This window comes from Motacilla alba, chromosome 1A (genome assembly GCF_015832195.1).
Source record: "Motacilla alba alba isolate MOTALB_02 chromosome 1A, Motacilla_alba_V1.0_pri, whole genome shotgun sequence".
Taxonomy (NCBI): Eukaryota; Metazoa; Chordata; class Aves; order Passeriformes; family Motacillidae; genus Motacilla; species Motacilla alba.
The window spans coordinates 28,708,654-28,736,317 of record NC_052031.1 but is presented as its reverse complement, the minus strand read 5'-3'; the positions used below and the strand labels follow the sequence as shown (position 1 = coordinate 28,736,317).

Here is a 27,664-nt window from a genome sequence, read left to right as displayed (position 1 = left end):
CTGGGGCAGCCTCACCTCGAGTGCTGGGGGCTGGTTTGGGTGCCCCAATATAAGGATATAACTCTATTTGTGTGCCCAGAGTAGGGTGATCAAGGTGGTGAAAGGAGGACCCTAGATGAGACTGAGGAGTGACCTCACTGCAGGCTCCTCAATGTGGGCAGCAGAGGGGCAGGCAATGAATTCTCTCTGGTGCCCAGTGACAGGACTCAAGGAAATGGAATGAATCTGCATCAGGGGAAGGTCAGATTGGCCATGAGAGGATGGTTAATCACTGGAACAGGCTCCCCACGGAAGTGGTAGAGTCCCAAGCCTCCCAGAGTTCAAGGAGCATCTGGACAATGCTCCTAGTGGTTCAGTGAGGAGCAGGGAGTTGGACTCAACCAACACTACAGGTCTCTTCTAACGTGAGATATTCTATGATTCTGTGAGTGTAAACTTAGGCCTTACTTTACAGAAAAGCACTTGAAAACTTGGTTACTTTTATAATAGTAAACTTAATCAGGCTTCTAACAAAGGAAACTCCTAACGAACTGTACAGTAACAATGGCAATTTTTAATAAAAAATATATTACACACAATTTTATTATTTTTTCCATTAGCATTTCTAACCCAAAGTAGAAACTCAGATGTAACATCCTGAAGGCTCTCAGTCCTGTAGGCAAGTAGTGAAGTGCTGTAGTTATGCTTCTGCATCAGAGAAGACTTTGACTGATCTCAGTAAACCAGGTTGTTGCCAGAAGGAGTGCATCAGGTCTCACTACTATGTCACAACAGCTTGCCTCTCTTCTCCTCTCTCCCTCCCCAAATTAGCATCCTGTAGGATCCATGAGCTGGTGCCCACTCACTGTGCAGCCCACACAATCCCAGATGCTAACAAGGGTAGCTGCAGGTCATCTCCTTGGAGCAATGTGAACTCTTAGAAAACAAGAAAAGCCAACTGCAAAACCTCCCCTTACTGACATGAGAACTAACCAGGCATCTCAGGAATCTGATGCAATACATATTTAATATACCATATCAAGATTTGCATGTGTAAGATGCTGTGATACGTACAGAACCTTGTACATGCCAAATCATTGCTACTTTGTGTTTCTGCACACCATTCTGATGAAATCTGGAAATAGTGAGTTTGGTTATTAGTCCTCTTACAGAGCTTCACATGTTCTAAATGCAAATGTATACAAAACAATCATGCTTACACTTACCTCCTTGTGATTATGACTCACATTATCACTTTCCTAAAAGGTTCATAAAAAACCAGTACCTTAATAAATGTATTCGTCAGCATTCCACTGCATCCTAAATATTTTTCACTGAGAACTTTTTGGCTTTCCTCAACCACTGCTCCCAAACTGCAAGTTGTTCTATCAGATCAAAAGTGGTGCCAGACACTAACCAGAATCACCTAGGTTTGAAGTGATAGTGAAATTGAGAACTTGGGGATAAACTTTGTGTTCCACCTAATCGAAAGCAGCATGGTGTCTTGGGTTGCAATGCAAGATGTAACCAGAAGTATGTCTTCTGTCACCATCTGTTGGAACCAGGTGGAGCAGTGTTCTTTAGCTCTTCCAGGACCCATCCTCTGTCCAGGGAGATATCTTCTGTTAATGGGCCATTGAGTCTCACTGCATGACTGAAAATTACACCATCCCATTGTGAGATGCTCCACCCAGGGGGAGGAGCCAAGCATTCCTACCTGGATATAATCAGAGATTTGGAATACCAGAGCAGCCTTTTTCCACTGGATTCCCAGAGGAAGACCAGGCCCATCTACACCACCACTGGACCTTCAGAGGAAAACTACACCCTTCTTCAACAATTTCTTCAACAGAACCACATCTGCCACTCCAGGAGGATCGCAGCCACCATTTAATCAGACTGCCACCAACACACTGACTAACAGGGAGTTAGGTTGTATTCTGACTCTGTCAGTGTTGTTTTGTATTACTGCATTTTTATTTTAATTTTTCTAGTAAAGAACTGTTATTCCTATTCCCATATCTTTACTTGAAAGGCCCTTAATTTCAAAATTATAATAATTCAGAGGGAGGGGGTTTATATTTTCCATTTCAAGAGAGGCTCCTGCCTTCCTTAGCAGACACCTGTCTTTTCAAACCAAGACACCTGGGTTTATTGGAGAGATGGTCCTGCTCACTTTCCTTGTCCATCCTCGACACCCCAATTCCTGCTCCTTCATGAAGTTGGAAATAAAGATTATACACAGTCTCCTTATTGTTAAAACTGATGGATGAAAAGGCTTGAGAAGTTGTAAGTGGGGAGAGCAACAGAGTGGGAAAAGCGACCTTTCCCTGCTCAGCGGCTGCCAACAGCTACATTCTGTACAGTGTAGTAGTTAAAAACAGAGCAACCGTAACAAAAAATTGAATCCATCCTACGTCATACTGCTTACTAGTAACGAGTCATGATATGGAAAACACCAAAATTTAAAAGGCATTTTGCAGAACCTGCAATTAGAACAAAAATATAGCATTTTTTACATCAAGTAGTTAATTACTCTGGCAGTCAACTAGAGATAAACCCTAGTGTAATTTTACAGAATTAATCTGATTTTTAAAATTAAACCAGAATAAATAATTTAAATCATAATTGTGACCAATTTTTGCAAGTTTTCCCTTCCTATAGTATGTATGATAACAAGACATATTTGTGCATAACTTGAGGAATGAGAGCGGCTTCATGTAATTTTAATAAAAAATACACTGTTTCAAGTTACACTTGTAAGCATCAAAACAGAAGTGTACAGACATCCGACTGATCATTTTTTCCAAGGTAACTGTGTAAGGTTTCAAAAACAGTTCGTTGCTATACAGCATTTTTGAAAAGAACATCCTTTCAAAGGAATGCATGTCAACAAGAACAGGTAGGATGAATACAATCGTGGAGACCACAGTGGACAAGGGAACCGTCACCTGAGCTATTGGAAAGGAGCACAGGCCTTGGGTTCCTCTTTCCCCACAAAAAGCAGATGTATGTACTATGGCAGACACAATGCAGAGGATCTAAAAGCATATTTTTGTCCTTAGTAAGAGCCCTCCTTGAAGGACTCTGACACGTCTTGGTTGGCAGCATCGTACTGAGCAATGAAATGTTTCAGTTCTTCAATGCATCGCTCACCTATCTCATGCAAATTCTGCCTCAGGGCAAACTGAATGGACTTCTCTAATGATGGATCTTTATCAATTAGCATCTTCACTACCATGCCAAAGGTTTCACAGTCTTGTCTGTAGACCTAGAAGCAACACATTTTAGAAAATCATTAAATGCAAAAGTCTTTACATTAGCACACCAACAGCCCTTATTGAGTTAGATCCAAACGTAACAAAGGATATTGGATTTAGCATGAATTTCAGCAGTAAAATTTACTGACCATTTCCTCTCTTCTGACCTGTGCTAATAAAAATGTAACTAGATCAGCACTATCTGGATACCAAAAATAACTTTTATAGGGTGAAATACCATAATAGAGAAATGAAGTTCCCCTTGCAGCAATATTTAATAAATAACAGTAAAGCAAAATACAAATGCTAAACCAGAATTTCTTTGCATTTCAATATATTTAAAATTAACTGTGAAATGTCTAGCAATCTCAATCTTCATACAAAGCACCAATAATTTTGTTTGCAATCCTTTTTCACCAAATTTTGTTTGTTTGTTGGATATCTGTTTCTTATAGAACTCCTTGACAAAGAAGACTTTAATTAGTTTGGATGCTTTTAATCACTAAGGATTAAAGAAGTCCTGGCAGTGGTTTACCTGAACACATCTAACCTTCTCCCACAAAGAATGGAAAGTTTGCAAGTCAGCCATGCACCACATTTGAGGTGAACTAACTTTTCATTATCTCTGCAACTGTTTTTCAGCAATAAACATATTACCATACTCTTATGCAATTTCCAAAGCAAGACAGTGACATTTAATTTTTTTTTCCAGATTGCAGCTAAGTTTATTCATTTGAACACCCAGCAAAAAAGGAACTTCTCAAAGTCTTCCAACTGCCAGATGCAACTCATTTTCAAACCTCTTAGGCCAATTTCCATTTAGAAAACACATTAACTTTTTGACTGAAGATAAGTAAGTTTTCTATCTCCAAACATCTTTTTTGAGGGAAAAAAGCTAAAATGTTTATATTCTTCCAAGTATGATTATCTTTTGGTATTGTCTGCTTGTCTTAGAACTTGTTTTTCATAGAGATGCGCAACCCTTTCTTTTCACATTTATCTATATTGTGAACAGAAATGATACATCTCTATGTAAGCAATTCCCCTTTACTAAAAACGAAAGAAAAAACGAAACAAAGCCCACCCATCCCTCCCCCAGTGAAAACCCACCCTAAGAACCCATTCATAAGAACCAGTCTGAGGTCAGCTCAAGCATCTTAATGCCAGCAAACAGCAAAAAACCCCAACATTCTGTACAAAACTGAACTGTTCTTAGAAACACAATGATTATCACGATACCTTTAATGCAGATAATTGTTAATTGCTTAATAGCATAGTCTTGGAAAACAGTTTAAGATCAGACCTTATTTCAAACACTAGTTGGCAAAATAAAAGAGAACCTTTTGGAAGGAACTGAACTTTAGTGGAGAGTAACAAGTCAAAAAGAAGAGTGTAGCCCAAACCAAACTTAAGCCAAACATTTTTAAGTGTGGAAATGTGCATGGCATTTTTTTTAGGTTTGTTTCCTGCTTTGTAGTTCTTTGGTAGTAAAATAACAGCACAAAAGCCAGACTCTCAGAGCTCATGCTCCACAGCAAGTAAAACATGGTATGTTGTAAAAACTTCAAACAGAGAATATCTGTGGTTTTTTCTCTCTTCCCAAAGAAAAAGCTCAGAAAGAGCTGCACAGGGATGCACCCAAAGCTACAACTGAAGGAAATGCTCTACTTTTCACGGGTCTGCAAACTAAAGGCAAATAGTGCTACCTGCTACTTCTCCCACACACCACAAAGAACTAGCCTAGATGAAATTCTCTGACTCTTAGCATATAAATACTAGCTTGATCTAAGGACATTTTTCTTCCAAACTTCCACAAAAGAAGACTTGGAAGAGAATCAAGAGAGCCCTTGTCATCGCTGAATCCAAAGTCAGAAGTCACTTTGCTGTCACAACCATCTGGAAACGAAACACCTTCACCTAAGAGATGAACATTTTCAATACTTTGCGGCAAAAGACTTTTAAAAAATAGAATTTACCTAAATTAGGGGGAAGAGGGCAAAGGTGGAGCAGGAAGGCACTTTTAACAACAGAAAACAAAGGAAACAGCTCAGCTCCTCTAAGAATAATTGAGCAGTTTTCTCTCAACAAGCTTTCTACCCCAGCTGCTAATTCTGATCCTTCTGGTACAATCTGCCCCCATCACAATTGTGCTGATAAAACTATTTGTATAGCTGCAACATCCCAATTGTGCTGATAAATCTATTTGTATAGCTGCAACGTAGATTGCATCACCGAGATGTTCCCTTTTAAAATTACTTCCCCCCCACCACTAATGTGATTCAGTGATTCAAGTCTAAAACCAGATGCATCAGCACAACTGAAAGAACTGTGAGCTATGGTCCTAAAGTGAAAACTTCACAAAATAGATTATGTCTGAAGTCAAGGCACAGCTACCAACTTTCAGAGTTATGTTACTGTGCTTTTCAGGAGGAAATGGCGATTATCAATTACAAGAATATCAATACAGAGTATGTTAATTAATTACAGCTTAATGGTACAATCAACTACTTGGAAAATTTGTGAAAGCACTGAAAGCTCTTGAAAGAAGAGGAACAGTGGCATGACATTAATATCTACCGTTAGAAAGAAGAAAAGGAGGCTATTTCAGAGTAATAAGATGAGAATGTGATGCTTGAGGAAGAAAGAAAACTGCAGAAAAGATTCCAACCATGCAAAAAGAGCTCTCTGTTGGACAAAAATATTGGAAGAACTTGTGACCCAACAACATATGAAAATAACCCCATCTTTAAAATTCCAGCTGATATTGATTTTGAGCTCAGACCATGGAAAGCTCATCTGTAAACATCTGGAACTAAAACCTGAAAATGATTCCATGTGTGGAGAAAGAAGAAATAACATTTTAAAAATGAAAAACAAGAAAGGGAATGATGCCAATGACATGATTATTCTGTCTGACATATAAATCAGATAATCCTGAAAGCAGCTAGAGCCACTAGTGATCATTTACTGTGGCCCTAGCACACATTCATTCTCTGACCTAAGCTATAGCACCAGCATAATGAGAAGAGCGTGTAAAACTTTAGTAAGTAGATGAAGAAGTAGAAACAGCTGTTCTACTTCCAAATATGTAAATATAATTTTATACAGACACACTGTATATATCTATAGAGATATATGCACTCTAGCTTCTCCTGTGCATGGCAAGTATTTAAGCTGAATTCAAGTTCTTTGAAGTGTTTTCCAAAATCAGCACATCTGGCATCTGTGAGGTCACAGGATCACAAATATGCATACTTTTATATTATTCCCATGGAATTTTAGAATGTTACATGATAAGGGCATAGACGCTCTGGCTGAGATCAGCCCTTTGCTGTGCCATTCTCTGTGTAAGTACCTGATGCAAATATAAAGTTGAGATGCACTTGCAATATGTTTGTGAACACATCTCATTTACTTGAGAAAGCTAAACCAAAATTTGCACTTAGAACTGTTTAAATATAGCTAGAAGACATTTACTTCCAGACCTAGTTAGAGCAATGGAGATGTCAGTTGCCCAGGTTGGAGGCAATCAAGCCCCAGAACTCCCCAGGCGGAATGAAACTTTTGAGAACTCCCTTATCTACTTCTATGCCAATTTTCACAGTGAACTTCAAAGTGCCATCAACAGTGTCTTGAATTACAATGCATGACACTGCCATGGAAAAAATTATGGACACCAAACACTCTCTTCCTCCAGCTCAGGTGTGGAATGTTAACCTCTGAACAGGAAGAAAGGGGGGCAGAAGCAAGCACATGGGGACTGCTCACGTCTTTGACTGCCATATCCCTCTTTCAATGATAATCTGAAAGTCGTCTTGGCTTGAACTGAAGGATGAATGGCTTTGCTGATGGGTGAAATTACACATGGCTAGGGAATACCTTGACAACATGCCTACCACTCACTGACAGAGTCCATATAATTTTCTGACTAGCACAGCACCATGTTTTTCTTCAAAACTGTTCCAGAGCCACACGTACACTTTGTGCAAAAGAGCTGTTGGATAATATAAACAGTAATGACAATTTCTAGTGCAAATTAGAACTTATGTCCTCCCCTGCAAATAACTACAGGCTACAAGAATCATTTTTTGATCTCAAAATCTTGCATACCTGGCCAGCTTTATTTCAACAGCAAGACCAAATAATGGTATTCAAAGGGGATGAGGACAAGCCTTATTTCAACCCATGCACCAAGTTTCCCTAGCTTAGCTCTGCAGTCTGTGCAAAGAAGTTTTTTTAACTTCTCAAGGTGACTCAGAACAGCTAAAACCACAGTATCTATTCTAAACAGGCTTTTAGGAAAAGAGAAACAAGAGGGAAATTTTCTGATAATTGGAATGACTCTCTGGAAGACTGGTCCCAGCAGGATGCAGAAGTTAGCCTCTGTATCTCTCATGTCCATAGCTGGTAGAAAGTAGAACTGAGTAGCAAATGGGAGACACAAATTTCTCCTGATTCAGAAAGGACTCAAATGAATCTCCACTTCTCATTTCTGGGAGAACTGTTCTAATGGATGTGTTTTATTTTATATGCAGGTATTAAAGCACTTTCCAAATACGGTTTTGAATGAGTATGACACTGTGGCGCTTTTTTTGAGTGCTCTTGGATTCATGCACACATGAAAGCCTCTTCAACAGAATTCATTCAGAGACTTGCATATGCCAGGCTTGAGCAGGAGATGGGCAAGCTCCAGTGCAGAAGGGGGTATTTCTGCTCACAAAGACAAGCAGGACCAGCAAACATGATAAAGACCACATCCATTAGGCAGATACGATGATTTAGCAAGCGAAATTGATGCCTATGATTTCATCTGTAATTTCCAACATCTTGATCTTTTTCCTCACAACCTTTCCTCTGAGTTTTTTTGAGTATTTATAGCATTCCATACATCTCAAGATTCATCTAACACTCTCTCTCCTCCACAGAACTCCTTCAGAGCAACATGATGCAAGTCTAGACTCTCTGGGCAGCTCTGCACCATGTGTACACAGCCCACCATCAGTGCCTGTGAGTCAGTACACATCTTCGTGATGCCTGTTCTCAGCTCCTCATCCAAAGGCCAAAGACCCCCAAGGCTCAGTTACCACAGGGGAAGGAGCTAGGGTTGTGGCTCAGAAACCACATTAAATAGCCTGCAACCTTTAGATACTAACTCACTTTGAGAAGACCCAACATGCCCAGCAATCGCAATTTTGCATCTGTGATTCACACAATACTAATTTAATATATTATCTTTCAGAAGACAGAAGCTTTTCAGTTACTAAGGGCATATTTCCCACAAGTATCAAATACTGCATGCAAGGAGGAAAGAAGCAACATGCTCACTGGTAGCTGTTTGATTTCTCACTGAAAGGCAGAGCATCAACATGCAGAGTACAAGTACTGTGCTAGTTTGAGAGCCATACCCTGTCCATTCCAGACACTCCATGAGCAAACTGCTGGGAATTTCCTTCACTTCACTGATGCCCCAGGGCCCCCCTACACCAGACAGAGATAACAGCTTTTGTTCCCTCACTTTAACTATGATAGCTGGTTTGGTATAGCCCTCTGGTGGTATAAACCAGCTTCTTATTTCCCCTCCTTAGCAGACCTAAAATGAGTCTGACAAACCAGTCTTCTATTAACCAAGCCACGTTTGTGTCAGCTTTTCCTAACATGAGTGAGACAGACTATGAGGTGTAATTTTTCTTCTACTCCTAACTAAAAACAATACAGAATGTATTTGTATGTAGTACGTTTGTACAAATGTTTTTGTAATGTAGACCTAACTCTAACCTGATTGAATATGCAGTCAAATTTGCATTTTTATTGTGCATGTAAGCTTAAGCAAATTGGGAAACTACTAAACATTGAATCGCCACTATCACAGCTTTTTCTTTGTCAATGGCATCTTTTAAAAGGAATTATTATCTCTCCCCAAATCCCTTCTTTTTCATTTATTTATGTGTTATCTTGGAAATTTTTTTCAACCACATAAATTAGATTTCATTAACTAACCCAAAATTTACTCTTCCAAAGTACAATAAGTTAATCCTCTACTAGAAGAGTACACAGACAGTGCAGTGGCAATGTAATTGTACTGTCATGGTTATGAGTACAAAATATAAGTTTATAGATCCACAGTACAAGGAATGCTCAGAACTGTCATTAAACCACTTGCAGACAATTTTCACGATCAAGACATTTAAAACTGATTTTCAACCAAAATGAACTATTTTTTATGCTTACAAAAAAAGTAGATTAACATAGAACAAATTCAATGCTTGGTTATGATAGTATACAGTTCACAATGGCATACAATTTTTAACTATAAAATATCAAGAAGTGTACTCTATTCCTTTCTTAAAAACACACTAACAATTTTGCCCTGTATCCATGTAATATTTTGTGCACCCATTAATCAATGTGTTTATAGACCAATTAGATACTCATTGAAATGCAAACTGAAGGAAACAAGTTATTTAATCTATTATGTAATAATGAACAATTTCATGTCAAGTTGCTTCTTACTGAAGATACTCAAATTAATAAAGTTATTTACACTTCAATGCAATTCTGCCTCCATTTCCAATGAAACTTTCAAGTTCCTTTTTAGGAACTTAAATAGATTTAATCAACTTTCAGAAATAACACCCACCATTTTCGGCATCTAAATACCTGACTAAAAAGTCTCCTGCAAGCCCCTTGTGTGGAAGAGACATTGACAGACCCCTCACTTTAAATGACACAGGAATTCAGATTTGAACTCCACTTTGTCCTCAAGGACCAGTATTGGCAACACATGGGGGCAGCAGGTGAGCAAAGTGCAGCAGGGGAGGGTGCTGGGAGCCACAGTGTTTCTGTTCAGCTGGTTTACAGCGCTTCACCTCTAGGTCACAGCATCACTCATCCCTTTGGCCAAACTAATCTGATAGAGGACACGAAGCCTGAAACAATGCCAACCACAAGAATTCCCCTTCATTTAAAAGCAGAATTCTGCTACGAAAAGTGCTCTGTAAAACTGAGAGGCGGGTGTCTGTATCAACAGTGACCAACTGTTGAGTTTACAAATACATTTTCAAAGCTGAAAATCTTCAAGAGTTGGCTTGGGTCCTGAGACACAACCCTGGTCCTTTACACGCACTGGGCAGAAAACATGTGGGCAGAATTATTACCTGTGTGAATCCATGACCTCCAGTTTAAGCTCAAGACACCATCTAGACACTGCTTTGCTTCACACCATGCTCCTCCTGACAGCCATGCAGTTACAGCGAAGCCACGGGGTCTGCATGGAGCGGAGCCCACCGCTGCTCAGGAGAGCCTGCAGCTGCCTCAGCTCCCTTCTTCTGCCCTTCACCATCCAAACTAAAAGTTACACCTTTTTGTGCCTTTGCTCAATGTTTATAGAGCAATCTAAAAATGAACATACAGCTTTTGTATGACACTGTTGAGGAGACCTAAAGAATAATGTAATTAAAAAGCAATAAAAAGTGAAGTCCCTCAGCAAGTGCAGAACCTGTTTACGGCTGTGGTTACCCAAGGACAAATCTGTAGAGCAAGGCTGTCATAATTCAGAACAATCATAGCAAAAGTTGGTACTATTTGGAAAAGAGAGTCTTCATTTATGAAAGCTTACAAATTCTAAGTAGTTACTCATTGCTTTAGAACTACTACATACAAGTTTTCAACAAGGAGCAAGAATTTATTTTAAATATATTGCTAGGAAATCCATGCGTTTACTATTTTTTTAATACTATGGTGGAGGACTTGACCCAAATGTTTAAATGAACAAGAACCGGTACACAACAGAAATGTACATGATTATACACTTCATTTAATATTACATTTTGGCAAGAACAAGTGTATTATTACTTCTTAAAGCAATGTCTCGCTTAGTCAAGCAGAAGTAGCTCCCATGTGGGAGAGCAAGGACTATTATGTTACATGGTTTTACTGGAGATTATTCTTTACTAAACCAATCAGACCACATAATAACAGCATTTTAACACCAACTACAGGTCCTTGGAGACCAGTTTGTGTGTGGCCTCGATTTCATAGGTTTCTTTACAACAGATGTGTTGGATGAGGGTAGAGTTACTTCATATATTAACTTGTGTGTTCCTTTGGTAAAACAGCAGTACAAGTTTAAATTCTGCCTCTTCTTACAGAAAGCGTGTGCCTTGTGCAAGGAGATGACAAATATGAAATCAAAAAACGCATTGCAATTACAATTGATCAGTTTCTAAATCTCACTGGAAGAACTGATGATCTTGAAGATGTGTCAATGACATCTTTGCAGCTCATGCAGAAGAATACCCAGCTGTATGTTTAAAAATACTATGGTACAAACAACTGTGCAGCCAAGTCCAGAAGTTGTAAAAGGGCAACTATTTATATAGCTAATAATTTCTCTTTGTTCTATAATAATATGCAAACACAGAAACTGTATTTTTGTAGGAGCATAAATGAAAACAAAATCCAAAAAACTCTCCTCTCCAACAGATGCTAGGAAACTTCCATTAGTTGAAATACACCAGTTTAGGATTAAACAGGAAATAATCAGCTTTATGCCAAAGGAAGGGCCTCACCCTACAACTTTTTATTTATAAAATACTGAATTGATGGAAAGCCACTTCCTAAATCTGATCCAGAGTAAAGTTATTGCTCCATTCAAAACAGGAAGGGTGAAGTTTATCTGCAAAAGACTACTCTATGTTAATTGTCTTGTTAAAAATGCTTTAAATAATTTTCAGTTATGTCTCCTGACCATAAAGGAAAGTGATAATCATTTCAGCTTCAGCAGAATGGGCCGTATATTAACAGCAACAACAAAACGACAAACTAATCTTTCTTATCATAAAACCAGACAAATATTTTGTATGAATTGTACAGTAGTTCAAAATCCACACAGATTGACTGTGTTGGAGTCAAGATCAAAAATTATTCATTTGATTTTACCCAAAACTGACTTGTGATGACTTATTTTCCCTCAACAAGTCATTCCACTTTCAATTTCAACAAATATCCTCAGCTACAAATATTCTCAGATTCAACAACATTCTGCATTAAGTGGGCTCCTTTTTGTTAATGTGCAAGATAGCATTTTATCCTGAGGTGTGGATTGCCTGTGTTTTCTCCAATTGCACAATGAAAATAAGCAGTGATAAAAAACAAATAAACAAACAAACAAACAAACACCAACATCCCTTTCTTTCCAATTAAGAGCAACTCTGAGCAGATTAGAGCACAATTAACTGGCAAAAGCATTGCTAATACAAATTCAAAGCTGGTGGATCTATGAATTTAAGAACCAGTCCTTACAAGAGAAGATTTCCTCCCCATCACTCTATAAAGAGCAACTTGAAATTTTTCTTTAATGGTTAAAAAAATGCTAAAGCAAGTATGAAATTGCATGCCAAAGGGTAGGTTTTTTTCATCACATATGCAGCATAAAGAAAATACTACACAAAACAAGTAAACTACTGTGTGTAATGGACAGCTTCTCAGAAAAGAAAAGCAACAGCTGCAAGAAAAAAAATTAGTTCGATTACCAACATTTTATGGCTTAGTTTATGTTAAACCTTACTGCTTCTGAAGGTTTATAATTACTTCACACATTATATTAGCCTCACAAATCAGTTTTATTAGTGCCTCAATAACGAATCAAATTTTTTTTCATGTCCAAGTCACTGTCCTGCCTTTACCCTAGAAATAGTTACTCATCATTTAATTTAAGTACTCATTTCAAATCTAAAACAAAATGAACAAAAAAGTAAATTATTTTGGAATACTTCTCTAATCTTTCCTTAGCTTGTGGATAGATATATTTTTCCACATGCAGCTGTGTCAGCTGAAAAGGCTATTCCCTCTTCCCAGCTGTCAGCATCCCTGTGCCAGAAACCATCACCCCACTTGTTTGCGGGAGCCAGTAATATACAGGACTACTCCTAAAATGAATTCTTAGGCAAAACCAGTCTGATTAGGTCACATGCTGGTACATCAGTTGGGCTGCAGGGAGGAATCACCTATCCTGGGTGAGAAAGTGATGAGCAGCTATGGATGACATCTAAAGAGAATGTTTATCTATAGCTTTACACTAGTGTGTCCACCTTGAGCTCATCTGGAAACACTCCAAGAATTTCCACCTAACCCAGACACACAGAGCCCATGGGATCTGTGTTTAAATGTTTGCACATCTTAGTATGTAACTTCAGTCAAATACAAAATATATACAGAAACAGAACGTGAAGCTGGCACACAATGACTGGGGATGGAGTAGGTCAGAGAACCTGTATGATGAAGCCTCATTTCTTATTCTAAAAATGTTCATTCTTTCTGTGTTTTTCACATTCAACACACAAATTCTCTCCTTCTAAATCTGTTCCCACAATTCTAGTTATTTTCACATCAATTTGGAAGCAGAAATCTGATACAAAAATTGGTAAAAACAGAAAGCGTGTCTCTCCCTAAAGAGAAAGCCACAAGGAGTAGAGATTGTTTTTTATGGTTAGTAAATCATATGTCTTAGGGCAGCTATTACCCACTGTGGTTCCAAGGGAATGTAGTACAAGTTCTGCATTTACTGAGTGGATGTACCACTGACGGTATCCCATGGTACTTGGAATTAATTATTCGGTAAGTTTGGGTTACGCTCATGAGTAATACTGAAGAATCACAGTGATTAGCTGGTTCAAAAGAGTTTGAAAATCACTTGCCTTTTTCATCGGGAAAAACAAGCCCATTTTGTACTTAAAAACATCTTCTAAGAACACTGGCTCTCTACAGCCTCTTTTCAAGCTTTTCTTAATGAGACAGTTACGCAATGCTGCAGCATTTCAGCACAAGAACTGCTACCTATCAAACTCATTCAAGGAATGTCTTGTGCCCTATTCAATCCAGTGTCACTGAACATTTTCCAGAAGTTGTCTGATGGGGTGGGTGAATTGACAGAGGACAGACTGGGAGCAAACTTGGCAAGATACACAAACACACTCATGACTTTTTGAAGTGCTTGCTTGTCTTTGGATTCTGGCATACACTGAAAAGATTTGGTTCTTTTTGGGTCTGGCTTCAATCTGTTCTTATAAAAAAGAGAAGAAACTGGGATCATCAAATACTGTTCTGTGCTGGGGTTTCTTTTTGAGAGCTTTAGCTCTGTATTCATCAGACAGCTTAGAGCAGCTTTCTGTGATGCTTGACACCTACAAATTTTGGTAGCAACACAATGCAACAAATCTACCAAGTCAAAAAGTAAGAGAGATATTTCCAATGCTTGGGAGATAAAACTCAGAATCACAGAATCATTAAGGATGACCTTTAAGATTGAGTCCACCTGTAAACATAACACTGCCAAGTGCACCACCAAACCTGGTTTCCAAGCGCCACATCTACACATCTTTCAAATACACCATGGGTAGTGATTCCACCACTCTACTGGGCACCCTGTTCCAATGTCTGACAACTGTTTTGGTTAATTCTTCCTAATATCAAACCCAAACCTCCCCTGGTGCAACCTGGGGCCCTTTCCTCTTGTCCTGTCACTTGCTACCTGTGAGAAGAGACTGATCCCCAATTGGCTACAACCTCCTTTCAGGCAGTTGTAGAGAGATAAGGTCCCCTTGAGCCTCCTTTTCTCCAGTATAAACACCCCCAGCTCTCTCAGGAGCTCCTCATAAGAATTGATTTTCAGCCCCTTCACCAGCTCTGTTGCCCTTCTCTAGACAAGCTCCAGCTCCTCAATGTCCTTCTTGCAGTGAGGGGCCCAGAACTGGACAGAGGATTTGCCTCACCTGTGCCCAGTACAGGAGGACAATCACTGCCCTGCTCCTGCCAGACACATGAATGCTGACACAAGGATACAAGCAGTCTAGGCTCAGTCTTCTTGAATTTACTTAATGAAATATCCTATTTACTCCAAATATAAACAGGGAGGCTGGTTATGGTAACAGTATTTGTTTACTAGTAACAACAGTAGAACATCATGTGAATTAACAAGTCAATGAAAAAAAAAAAAAAAAACAAAAACAAAAACTAGAACAAACTAGCAGTTGCCCTCAAACTGTGTCAGCTTCCTGCAGGCTACAGATTTGTTGAATATCAATTATGGCCACTTCAGAGATACAGCAAATTCTGCCTCTGGCCAATACTCTAATGTGAAGAACTTCACTTTTGTAAATCACACAGACAACTGGAGGTATGGGGAACTTGTTTAACTTAATCAAGTTTCAAATTACCACCACCATGTTATGATTTGAAGGGATCCCCAAGTAATTAGAAAATCTGCCAAAAATCTGCAAAGATACTTACTTTGCCATTTTAACCTTACATAGGGTAAGTGTGAATAGTCTAAAATAACTCACTTTACAGTGACACAAAACAAAGTAATTTCAAGTCAAACAGCTAAAACTGTGGGAAAGAGTAAGGTAATAAGGAGGTAATACAAAAGAAGATCTAAACTAGATAATGAAACTGGAAACCACCGAACTACAAATGAAAATATTCACTAAATAAAATGTACTGCTACAAGACAAACTTTTTATGCCTAATCTCTATAGAGAATATAGCTGCTGCTGATAAAGTCTACTGATGCCAGATTGATACAGTGTGTTTTGGATGAGAACAGCATGGAAAGAGAGCAGTGAAGTCTCTTTTGATAAGCAGAACTAAACAGTTTACTGCCTAAGATAAAGACAGGTTGCTAAAGGTCAAACACTTTAATGCAATAGCCAAAAGAAACAGTACCATACCATTTACCTTTTAACCTTACATCACACAAAATTACCACGTGTTCTCAAAGATACAGAATGCATAGAGGTGATTCATATAAACATATCCTGAAAAAACAAAGCATTCCTTCCTTCACATAGCCTTCCAGAACTTACAAAACACAAACACCACCCCCAATAACACCAAAAAAAACCCACAGACAAATAAAAAAAACCCCCAGCTAAACACAAACAAACAAATAAAAAAGCCAAGACCAAAAACACCTGAACAGCTCATGCTAATAAAGACTGAACTATACTGTCTGGAATCAGAATTAAATAAGGAAAAAAATATTTAGTTATTTAAAACAGAGCAAGCCAAATTAAATAAAACACAACAATGAAAATGAATTATACTCTCATTTAAATTAGAAAGTCCAGTGGGCTTGTTGTTCCTTCAAATCACATAAAGGTATAAACATTGCAAACTTTCTATTTTTAAGACAGCTGGTATGGAATTTTGCTGTTTCAAGGATAAGTGTACACAAAGAATTTATTTACATACTAAACTGTCGGAACCCAGGATTCTCCTCTGGGTGTCCTGGATGGCCAGAGCCGCTGGCAGGGGGCTCTGAGACCCTGGCATGCAGCCAAAGACACACGTGGGGTTTTGATCTTAGCCCATGTAACAAGTTACTAACTCTGTATGAAGAATTACAAGCCACACACACACAAGTTTAGATAGCATAGTAGAAGTAGTCACGAAGTGAAAGGAAGGATTTTTGAGTGCTGTACAGGGGGGTTTTAAGCCTTGTACGCAGGGGTCCAAGTTTTGTACATGGGGGTCAGGAGATCTAAGATGGAGGGACTTGGGTGTGCCCTGTCCTCTTTCTTTCTCCTTCCTAACCTCCATGTCTTTGGTGATGTTGGCACTCACAGATTGGTTTAGAGTAGAAAGTCACCATTCAATATAGATAGTAGGTATTGGAGAAAAAGCATAAACATGTAGTACGTAATCTATGATATAAAAGATGGCACCAGCCCCCTGGGAGGGCAGAGAGTGCCTTTGTCTGAGCTGCTGAACGGGCCACAGCAGTTCAGGGAGAAGAATCTTGTAGATAACCAACAATAAACAACCTTGAGAACAGACAACAGAAGACTACTGAGTCTTTCTTCGAAGGCACAGGTTGGAGGAGGGACTTTTCCATCTTTCGGGGTCATCCCAATCCAGGGGTGAAACCCCACACTAAACAAAGAATTATTTAATTTATTTATGTATTTAATAGTACCATGGACTTTGTAAAATAATAACAGCAACTGTTCAAGGTGGAAAAAAAGTTGCCTTCTCTAGGGTAAGTCAACAGCTTACTCTTTTGATGAAGAAAACACAACAAACATTTTCCATTTGTTGGCTGCAATGCACCTAAACCTGATTTTAGAACTATTGCTTAGTTTTAACATAATCAATTTAATCTCTTTATATTATTTCAACGTAGTATTAATATTTTTCACTTGTTTACCTTTTTTTTTTTTTTTTTTTTTTTGTTCACCTTAGTTCACGAGTGCTCAGCAAACTGCCCTGTGGACAAAGCCAAATCACTCTTGCTGCTCCGAAGACCCTGCAGTTGGCCAATAAATACCTAAGAAAGAAAGCACTACTATCTCTGACTATGTTCACTCTCCCACAATTTTATCTGGGTCCTCCCCATCCCCTTAGCAAGTATTTACTCAAGCTCTCATATAACCCTAGTACCTTGAAAAATCAAAAATTCATTGAAAAAAACATTTTAAGTCAATTGAATTATATGAACATCTTTGTATCACCTCATGACAGAAATGCATTTACATTTCCTGCATTGCTACCAAACAGGAAAATATAAACAAAAGGTATGTTCCATAACTGCATGGAAACATTATCTAAAGAAAGGAAACACTGCCCACTTATATATTATGTACATATGCACACATGTTCTTTCAGAGCTTGAATGTAATATGTAATACAGCAGCTTTAAGGAATACAGTAAAAAACTACTTGCTTACTAGTTACACCTGCCTGCTGAGTGATCCATAGTGAAATTAATTGCAAACATACCAATGGAAGTTTCTATCCTTACATCCATAAAACCTCACCTGACACCAGACACTGAGTACTCATACTCGGGGGTAATATGCTAAATGTCCTTGCCTCTTTTAAAATCTTAGTTGATCCACAGGAGACAAAACCAAGCTCAGCACTTTATCCCCACCAGACCTCGGCATATCTCAGTATAACTCCTCAGCAATATGCACATATGTTTTGTTAGGAATAACTTAGAACAACCTTTACAGCAGATAAGATACTTCTATTTGGGATCACTGCTCTGGCTGCTTACTGTGACACGAGTAACACCTACACACATTTAAAAGCTTCAGAGCCAGCTCAGTATAATGATACATGCTTTTCTGGGTAGCAAAAACTCCATCCTCCTTAAAGCAGAAAGGAACACTCCTGAAGTGCAGGGTTTTTTAGTAACTTATCTGGGTCATGAGACACCAGATAATTACTTGCTTATCTCTGCTTCTGATTTTAGCAAAAAACACAGTTGCAAGAAATCTTCTTCCATATCAATATAAGAAAAAGAAAAACTGTACAGTAAGCTGTAGTGATGCCTAAGAGTAAATTTGACAAAAACTATGAAAAGCATTAAAAAAAATTGTCAGGGCATTTTTGAGTTATGGCTAGACCTACACTTGGGTAAGCAGATTAATAATTTAATAAAAAGCTCATTTTTACATTAAGTTACATTACATTTACATCCTAGTTGATGACAAATACAGTAAACTGAACCAAGCAGAACAACAGCAGTGAATGGCATGTTCATCACATTTTTTGGTAAGCAACTCCAGGTACTTGATGCAGGAACGCTGCATTTCCTGCCTTACAATTGTAGCTTCCTGCAGACACCTCGAGGGCATCCAGAGAGGAAGACACCAAGCTGGAAGCACCTGACTGCTCCCCACTTTTTTCTGGCACCAGAAATAGCAATGGGTTTTCTTGCATGATGTAGCGTCTCCACCCTCCAGCCAGGGAGAAACTCCACTGCATTTGCCCATGGGCTTTAGAGCTTCTGTGGAATTAATTCCCATCTCCACCCATGTTCCCCATCTCATTCCTTCCCCCACCCTCTTGGCTGCAGTTCCTGATCTTGGCAAAAATCTCTCTTTTTTTTTTCCAACTGCGAGTCCAGTCCCACCCTTGTTCATTGCTTCCCACACTCAGTTACTAACCTCTCCTGTCACCATAAATCCTTTGATCTCTTCCAGATATCCTCCACCCTCCAATTCCGAGGTCACCTCATTCCTCAGCTAGAAATAGTTCCAAAAACTTAGGGGCCATCTTGCTTCACAATAAATCAAAGTCTGGCTCCAACAGGCCAGGTGAAAGGGGCTGTTCTGAGGGTGTTTAATGATTCACTAGTGCTTCCAAGTGAGTTAATTCCCAAAAATATGTACAACCAATCCTGTCAATGTTAGAAGATGGTGAGGTGTCTTAAAGGAAGATGACAGTTCTGATCATGGCAGCTTTAGCAACTGAAAAACAACTTCTTCAATTTTTATCTTCCCAATGATAAGAATAAACAGTTTCTGTGCAAATAACATCAAAGATTACAGCTTTCTATAGATTTCTGCCTGATAATCAAATTACTGTGTCTAAAGCAGTACTTTCAGGATACTGAATGTTCAGAGACAGCAGTGGCTTGACACACAGCACAGGGTGGCTACCCTCTTGTGGCAGCAGGCACATTTAAGGAAGCACACAGTGCCCAAGAGAACTAGTTAAGTAAACGTCCGCAAATTCTTCTTTCTTTTTCTTAATCTGGTTCATGGTCAAGCCCCACAAAGACTACTGTGCCAGCAAAGGGAACAGTAAATACAGGGATTCAATTCCTCAAACTATGGTTGCCACCAAACTGAAGTCTGCAGTGCTGCAGGTTGGTTTTGACTGCAGCACTTGTGTAAGGGGCTTCTTGATGTAGAATGGGGTGCAATCATAATATGGTCTCCATTGGAACTCGTACAGTTTCTGTTACTGCCTATTTTCATAATGCTTGTAACAACTAATCATCTTGGTTTATGCCTAAATTGAATTTAGTTGAAATCAGACAATAGAGTCAAAAGATACACATCACAGATACTGAGATTGCATAAGATAGTTTCTCCAAGAAGCCAAGTGAAGAAGAAACATAATAAAATGGGCAAATTTCCAGCTGGAGATGATCACTGAAAAGCTTGTGTCAGCATATCCTAATCTATTTATGATTTTGTGTTTAAAAATGCTTAAGTGGACTTTTTTTTTTTTTTAATTTAGGTAGCATGTGACCAAAAAAGTTAGTACATAAATTATTTATTATACAAAGGTGGTGAACTGCTTGCGAGGTGTGTAGTTGTGGTCAAGGAAGCACACAGTACACAGGTAAGTAGAACATTTTATGCTGTAATGAAAACAAGTATTTAAGCTATCTGGAGTAAGGAGAAGGGGAAAGACTGCTAACAAACAAATTAAACCTTGAAGAAACAGTATCAAACCCATGTATTACAGGTTATTAGTGTCATTCAGAGCAGTACTTGAAGTTCAATAGTGCAGAAAATTAATGTATGAACACTACTTCTCAAGAAGCGTGAGACAGGAAAGAACCAGGAACAACACATGACCCACTCGATTTTGTCAGTATTCACTTTCTGTTTTTTTCAAGTGAGGCTGACTGTATTAGCCTTTCCAAGTCAAAGTAGAAAGGTAAAGCAGGCACACCATAAACTTCGTCCTGTGGGGAACCCTGGCCCTTGTTTTAATGCCTTATTTTGTAAAGCATGCCATTGTGATATCCATACAAGTGAATGTCCAGATAACCACTGAGGACTCAAGTCACCACATCAATGCAAGTAAGAGTCAAACAAAACAGGAAAGTGATCTTTTGTGGTCAGCAATAAATGGTGATGTACATTAGTCATTTATACCCCAAGATAAAAATCTAATGTTTTCATCATCTTAACTTAAAGAAGCAGCACATGCATAAGCAACTTATGCAACTACAGATTTTTTCCCCCACATAATTTAGGAAATTAAGACTGTAGAAAAGTTCCCAATTCTGATACCTTTTAAAACTATAATATTACCCTGTATTTTAAAGGTCAGAGAAAATGAATAGACATAATTTATCATCTTTAAAACATATTGAGTTTAACCTACTCAATGTAACAACCACCAAAAGAAAGAGGACATCAGGCTAGGTGAGACACTGAGATACAGCATAAATTAAAGAACCAGGTGACAAACACAACTTGTCAGCAAAGTGTCTTTGGTCACAGATGATACTATATTTATACATGAGTCAGTGTTGTATATAAATCAAATTACAAATGGGTTATAGGATTAAACTACAAGCACCAGGAAAGCTGTCATCTACAAAACAAGCTTCTGTTGTATAAAGAACAGTCTGTGAAAGACACACAAAGTCCCACAAAACTGCAGATTCACACTTCAGCAGATGTTCCCTACCTACAGGTTTTGTGTGTGACACTCTTCTGTTGCTGTCTATTTCAACCTCCTGAGGCCTGAAAGTACTTGTCTGTGCAGGAGAAATGGAAACCAGCTTCCATTTCAAACATCAAGTCCTTCCTGTCACCTACCCTCCTGCCACTACCTTTCATTTGCCACTTTCCATGGGTTTTTACATGTTTCCCCAGTTACCACCATCCCGTCATCACATATGGTTTTATGAAACTTTTCCTCATGACAGTGTGCTCTGTGTGCCCTATATATATCTTGTTTTAAGCACCACTTGGACTCCTGTATCCTCTCTAAGTCTTTCAGAAGATCAATGCTCAGACTGTATCAGGAATACTGTTAGAGCTAACACATAATCAGTGTTTGGGGGTAGAGATGCTAGACAGTAATTCTTTAAGCTTGGGCTATTTCTGGGAGAGTTTAAATTTCTGGATCTAATTACTAGGTATATGGGACTGATTCTGTTTTTATTCTGCTTCAAGCCAGGAAGCAGCAAGTTTCCCTAGTTACAATGCTGAAGAGACAGTAGGTTGTAAGAATAAAAAATTAATCTGCAGTGCACTGAGCCTACTAAGAGATAAAAATATCTTTAATCCTTAAAACAGTTCAAAAATTAAAAAAAAAAATCACTGCTAACCTACTTCTTAAACGCACCAATGCCCTTCTGTTAAAGCAAGTATAAGCTGGGGACCAAGTTGGAGAGAAGGATCTATCCACTGAATTAATCCAAGTTATTAAAACCAACAATAAAAGCCCACCATCAAAAAAAACCCCAAAACCCCAAGAAACAAACCCAAACAAACAAACAAAAAGATCCAACCCACAAAAACAATAACCCTCACTCCCACAGGAACTATTGCCTTATCAAGGCTCAGACAATTCATTTCTGGTTTTATCCTTCATCATTCCCAGGAGGTTTGCCAGTGTCAATTCTGCTTATCCTTCCAAGCATCTCAACTTTTGACAGTTCTTTCATAGGCAATTTCTCAAAATTAATTCCTAATTGTATATCAAGGCCCACACATTTTTAGTGAGTTTCTTCTCTTTCTAACACCTTTTCCAATCCTGTTGACACTCATCATCTCTTGAAACTAATCTTTCTTTTTTCCAGCCCACTCACTATTATAGTTTCCAAGTCTTTCATCTTGTTTTTGTTCTTTGGGTTTCTCACAACCGAAACAGAAATTTCAAGTCAAACATTCACTACTAGCTTTTGATTGAAAAAATCCTATTTAATGAATAACTCCTTAGATTTTCACTTTATCTGACCAAGAAGTCGATCTTGTCTTTCAGATTTGAACAACTTTTTTTCCACATTTCTCTTGGTTTCAACTAAGTCCAGCAATTTTATCAAGTACCTAATTACTAGCCCTCTCCCATTTAAGTCTTGCAGAGATCTGCCACCAAATTGCAACACCTGTAAACAATGCCCTTTAAGCAAACAATCCTCTGAGATCTTGCAGTCTGCAGGCTGCTTGATCAGGTAATGAAGTGCCACTACCTTAAAAACCCTACATTTTTCAATGGGTTGAATAGCCAGCACTTGGCAACTTCAAAATAATGTGATCAGCACAGGCCTAAAACCATTTACATGAAAAAACATAGGGCAAACATGATCTTCAATAAATGGGGTGAAAGCTAAAGGTGAGTTACATTTAATTCAATCCCCTCTAAGAAATACCCCACTGTTACTGGATAAATGCATACATTTCTGGTATTAAATTCTCTTAAAAGTATTTCCCTATGAGCACTACATATTAAATAACACTCACTTTTTATCAGCTTTCCAATGAAAAAAGCTGCTGGCAAAAATCTGCAATGTGGTAATATAATTCCTTATTAAACCATACCTTCAGGTGCTGAGCAAAATGAGTTGCACTGCTTTTGCATATGCAGCAGTTTGTAATTATGAACAGGGCAGTGCACACCAAATAACCCATTAACATTCACAGAAAGGGAATAGAACACAGCTGAACAAATGGAAAGTGCAGGATTACAACTTCTAAAGCATGGTGGCCCAAACACAAGAAAAGGAAAGTAGCTAAAGTTTTCATGTCCTTTTACAAGTATTCTGCTTTAAATAAATGTATTCATAAGGAGAATAAAAGATACAATGAAGAAACTGACCAAACCTTTTATATTCTCCTTCTTGTAGTTTCACAAACATGAAAACACAAATTTCTAACAAATAGGTCATATTTGCAAAATTGGAAGACCCCAGCACAAAAAAAAACCCCAAAACCGAAAAAACCCACAAAAACCAAGAAAAAAAAACCCCTTAAGGCAAGCATGAAACATAGAGATCAAATAAGCATTAGAATGTGACTGATTTTATTTTGTAATGATAAAAAGGAAGATTAGAATAAATACTAAAAGACAGAAAAAATTAGCAGGTCAGAAATAATATGAAACAAAAGGTGTCTAAGAATATGTAGAAAGAAATAAATCACTTGACTTTTATACATAAGGAGAGGGATACTGATACAAGGAAACTAATAAACCACATAGGCAGATGATATAATTAAGTAAAGAGTTATCATCAATTTTTCTGAGAAGCTTAAGGCAAAATAACAAAACCTGACACACATGTTTTCCTGATTAGGAAAAAAGAAATTAACACACTTCATTACAACTTACATTTAAGTAAAATAAACATAAGCTCAGAGGAGGCATGGCATGTAGTACTACACTACCAACCAAATTAGTCTGATGATGATGAGTCCATCGTTAAGGCCTTGTCACTGTGTATTAAGTACAGAAGGTTTGAAGGACAACAGCAAAGCTAGGAAGGAGTGATAATCTACAGCTTCCCCATCTTTACTCTCATCTGGCCTGTTCCTCTTGTCTGCTCTACTCCTGTCAGAAACAAAGCATGTCTGACCTCATCCACAACCAGAAATAATCCTTTAATGTGTTTTTAGCTACTGTTCCAGTTCCTTCAGCTTCACTTAACTCACCTACTTCTTAACTTATATTTTAATTAGGGGAATTTTTTCTAACCTACATAATTTTGCCTGAAATGAGCAACAGCACAAGCAGATCAGCAAGCTAAAGGAAACAGTAACCATTTCCCCTGCTCAGCTTCCCTTGGCAGGCTTTGCAAAAGAAAAGATACCTCCAAGGCCAGCTCTGACATACTCCTTCACCCCCTCCTGGATTCCCATTACTCCAATTTATTAATTTACTGATTTTACTAAAACTGCTAGAACTTAAGACACTTAATCTGTCACAGCCAAGTCTTACAAAACTTTTTCAATGCATTTACCATGAGCTTATCCCTAGCCAAGATGCAGAAGCTACTTCATGTTTACATCCTCTTTCATCTTTATACTGTTAAAGAACTGTAAAATAGTTTTGCCTGAAGCAAAACAAAACTAGCAAAGGACACAGGAGGGGTTGGGGGCAGTGAGCAAGTAAACTCCCATACACTACACAAACTGTAGCTATTTTATTATGACAGAAATGCCTGTAAAATTTTAGTCATGTCTTGTTGATACTAAAACCAAAAATTTTAACAAAGTCCTTTCAATGTAAAATATCACTTTGTGAGAGGTCAGTCTTCTCTCAGAGCAGCATCTCCAGAGAACAGAGTCCCATTAACAAGTGTTACACACACTAAGAAAACTCAGCTATTGCTATATAGATCTTACCAGAACAAGAGTTATGACAAAGACGGGGAACAAGACACAGCTCTTCTCAAACTACACACACACACACACACACACACTGTAACTGCTAAAACCTGCTTTTCTTACTCAACTGTAACTTCTAGGTCAGAGATGTCAGTAATTTACCTAAAAAAGAAAAGGAGGTAGACAGCAGATCTGGAAACAGAATTTGGACAGCTTGGACCTAGCCACACCCTCATTTTTCCTTCTTTCTATGCACCATAGCTATGAAGTTTCAAACACAAGCTTTAGAAAGATCTCTGATTTTCAGCATCTTCCAGCAGCAAGGCAGTCCCATTAGGGCAACAGCTCATTGATGCTACTGAGGACTCTTAACAAGCAATGTTAATTTAGAATGTCAACTAAAGAAGCAATTAAACTAAATGTTTAAACATTAAAAAATATTGTTCTGCTGAACATTTAAAAAGATTGGTGAACTGAAAGCATCCAGTCAGCCAGTGATTCCATTAAGAATAAAAAAGCATTCATGAATGTATTAATTCCTGTACTTAATTAATTCCTTAGATGCCAGAAATCTGTGGTACTAGCCAAACTGAAATGGAAACTCAGAGGTTTGATTTTTTTGACAGAATCAAGAAGGGTACTTGGTAAAATAGTTATTTGGTAAAATTTGCCTCCAGAAAAGAATAGATTTTAAGACATAATACATGTCACTCCAACTTGAATATGCAACATGTAAGAAAAGTGGACACATAATAATGGACTAATTAACACAGTGTTACAGACTTGATGTCTAGACAAGATAAGACATTTCAAGAATCCCTGCTACCCGTGCTCATGAAGGAAGAACAAAGAGATAGCCTTTTGTGCAACACTGATGCTGAATAGCTCCAATTATGACTTTAACACCAGGGACACATTTGTCATCACTTCCAAAAAAAACCACCACACTTCAGCACATTACATGCTAAAAGCATAAGCTGATCCTTAACTATATAAAACCAGAAACTAAACAACTCCAAAATATTACCTTAATGCATAACGCAGGCCATTAAATGCAAAGAAATTTAAAAAGTGCACAAAATGGTTACATTAGCAAACTATAGACATTCATTGATCCTGACATGCAGATGCAAAATTCACTGCAATGCTGTTTACAAGTAACCAGACCAATCTTTTAAGCATCTGTTTAATAGGGCTCTACCTCACAAGGCTCAGGTAAATGCTCAGACAACATTTAACACCTTATTTCAGAATTGTAAAAGCAAAGAAAAGAGAGAAATGCATGTTTAAAGATCTAAGGAAACACCTAACTTAAAAAAAAAAAACAAACCCAGCCAAACAATCAAAAAACATCCCAACCCAGAAAGCTAATTATCTCAGTATTCTATTAAAAAAAAAAAGAAACCAAAAAACAAAAACAAAAACTCTCCAAAGCTTTTTATTAAGGACAGAACATTAAAAAACACATAATGGGATATATTAAAGTATGAGACACACATTAATGCTGCACAATTTCCACTCCTGCAGAAGAACAAAGATTGAAAAGACTCTTCACCTGGATTGAAAGGAACCATTTCCACAGTACCTGCCATGCAGAAGTACCAGAAAAAACCCTATTCTTCCAATCATGAAGTGTCTGAGCCCGGGGGTTCTAGGAAATCAACCCTTCCCTGAGAGCAGCAGAGCCCACTACCAGTGGAGCAGGTCCCAAAAGCAGGGGACCACACCAAGGAGCTGGGATTCTGCAGTTCAAGAATGCAGACAGAAAGCTGTCAAGAGAAGAAGTGAACAGAAACCGTGTCCTTGGTGGAAAGAAACCATGTTCTGGAATGTGATGGCAGCTGGGCTCAAGACAAAGAGCTCAAGACACTAGAAGAGGCTGCCCAGGGAAACAGCAAAGCCTCCTTCAGTACAAATACACAGGGCTCAATTTGACAGAGCCCTGAATGACCTGATCTAAGGCCCTGTTTTGAGGAGATGGGCTGGGCTAAGTCCTATGCAACCTCGGTGTTTCCACAAGAATGTCACTATGCCCGCGGTTTCAAAGATGAGACAAAAAATGCCCAGGATCTGCAGTCCCAGTTCAGAAATGTTTTCAAGCATCTGTGCATCTGCAACCATATCCCACCTTTCCAAGTAATATTGGCACACTTCAAATGAAATATATACTTCAAAGTTTTTCTACTTTGGGAGTGACACAGAAAATTCTTGGCTCTGTTTAAACAGTGTCTGAATTTTTCCAAGCTTTTACCCATGAGCAGAACTTGTAGTTTCCTCTTTTTGTGTCAGCTTCAGTTAACATTTGCAAAGCAACTGCAGAATCCTAAAAGATAGTCACTATATAGCAAACAGCAACTAGCCCTTGGTTTGACACATTTTGTCAAACCAATACCTGCCATCATCAGCACACAAAGAACTTCATTTTTCTTCAAATGACATGATTTTACATGAATGTTTGCAGTAAGTCCCCCATCAAATAAATAATATACAACTATTTTCTTGATGAGCCAAGTGATCACTTACAATCATGCTTCATTTAAAATTCTGAAACTGGCAATTGTGTTA

General features: G+C 38.2%; 1 protein-coding gene across 1 annotated transcript in view; it reads right to left on the bottom strand.

The window, feature by feature from the left end:
• Positions 1-2,902: 2,902 nt before the first annotated feature.
• PPHLN1 (periphilin 1) overlaps positions 2,903-27,664 on the bottom strand; it is a 63,119-nt gene continuing 38,357 nt past the window's right edge. The window contains exon 10 of the mRNA XM_038153007.1: positions 2,903-3,250. Within this exon, the coding sequence (XP_038008935.1) occupies positions 3,041-3,250 (210 nt within the window). The 3' untranslated portion in view covers positions 2,903-3,040. The remainder of the gene's footprint in view (positions 3,251-27,664) is intronic.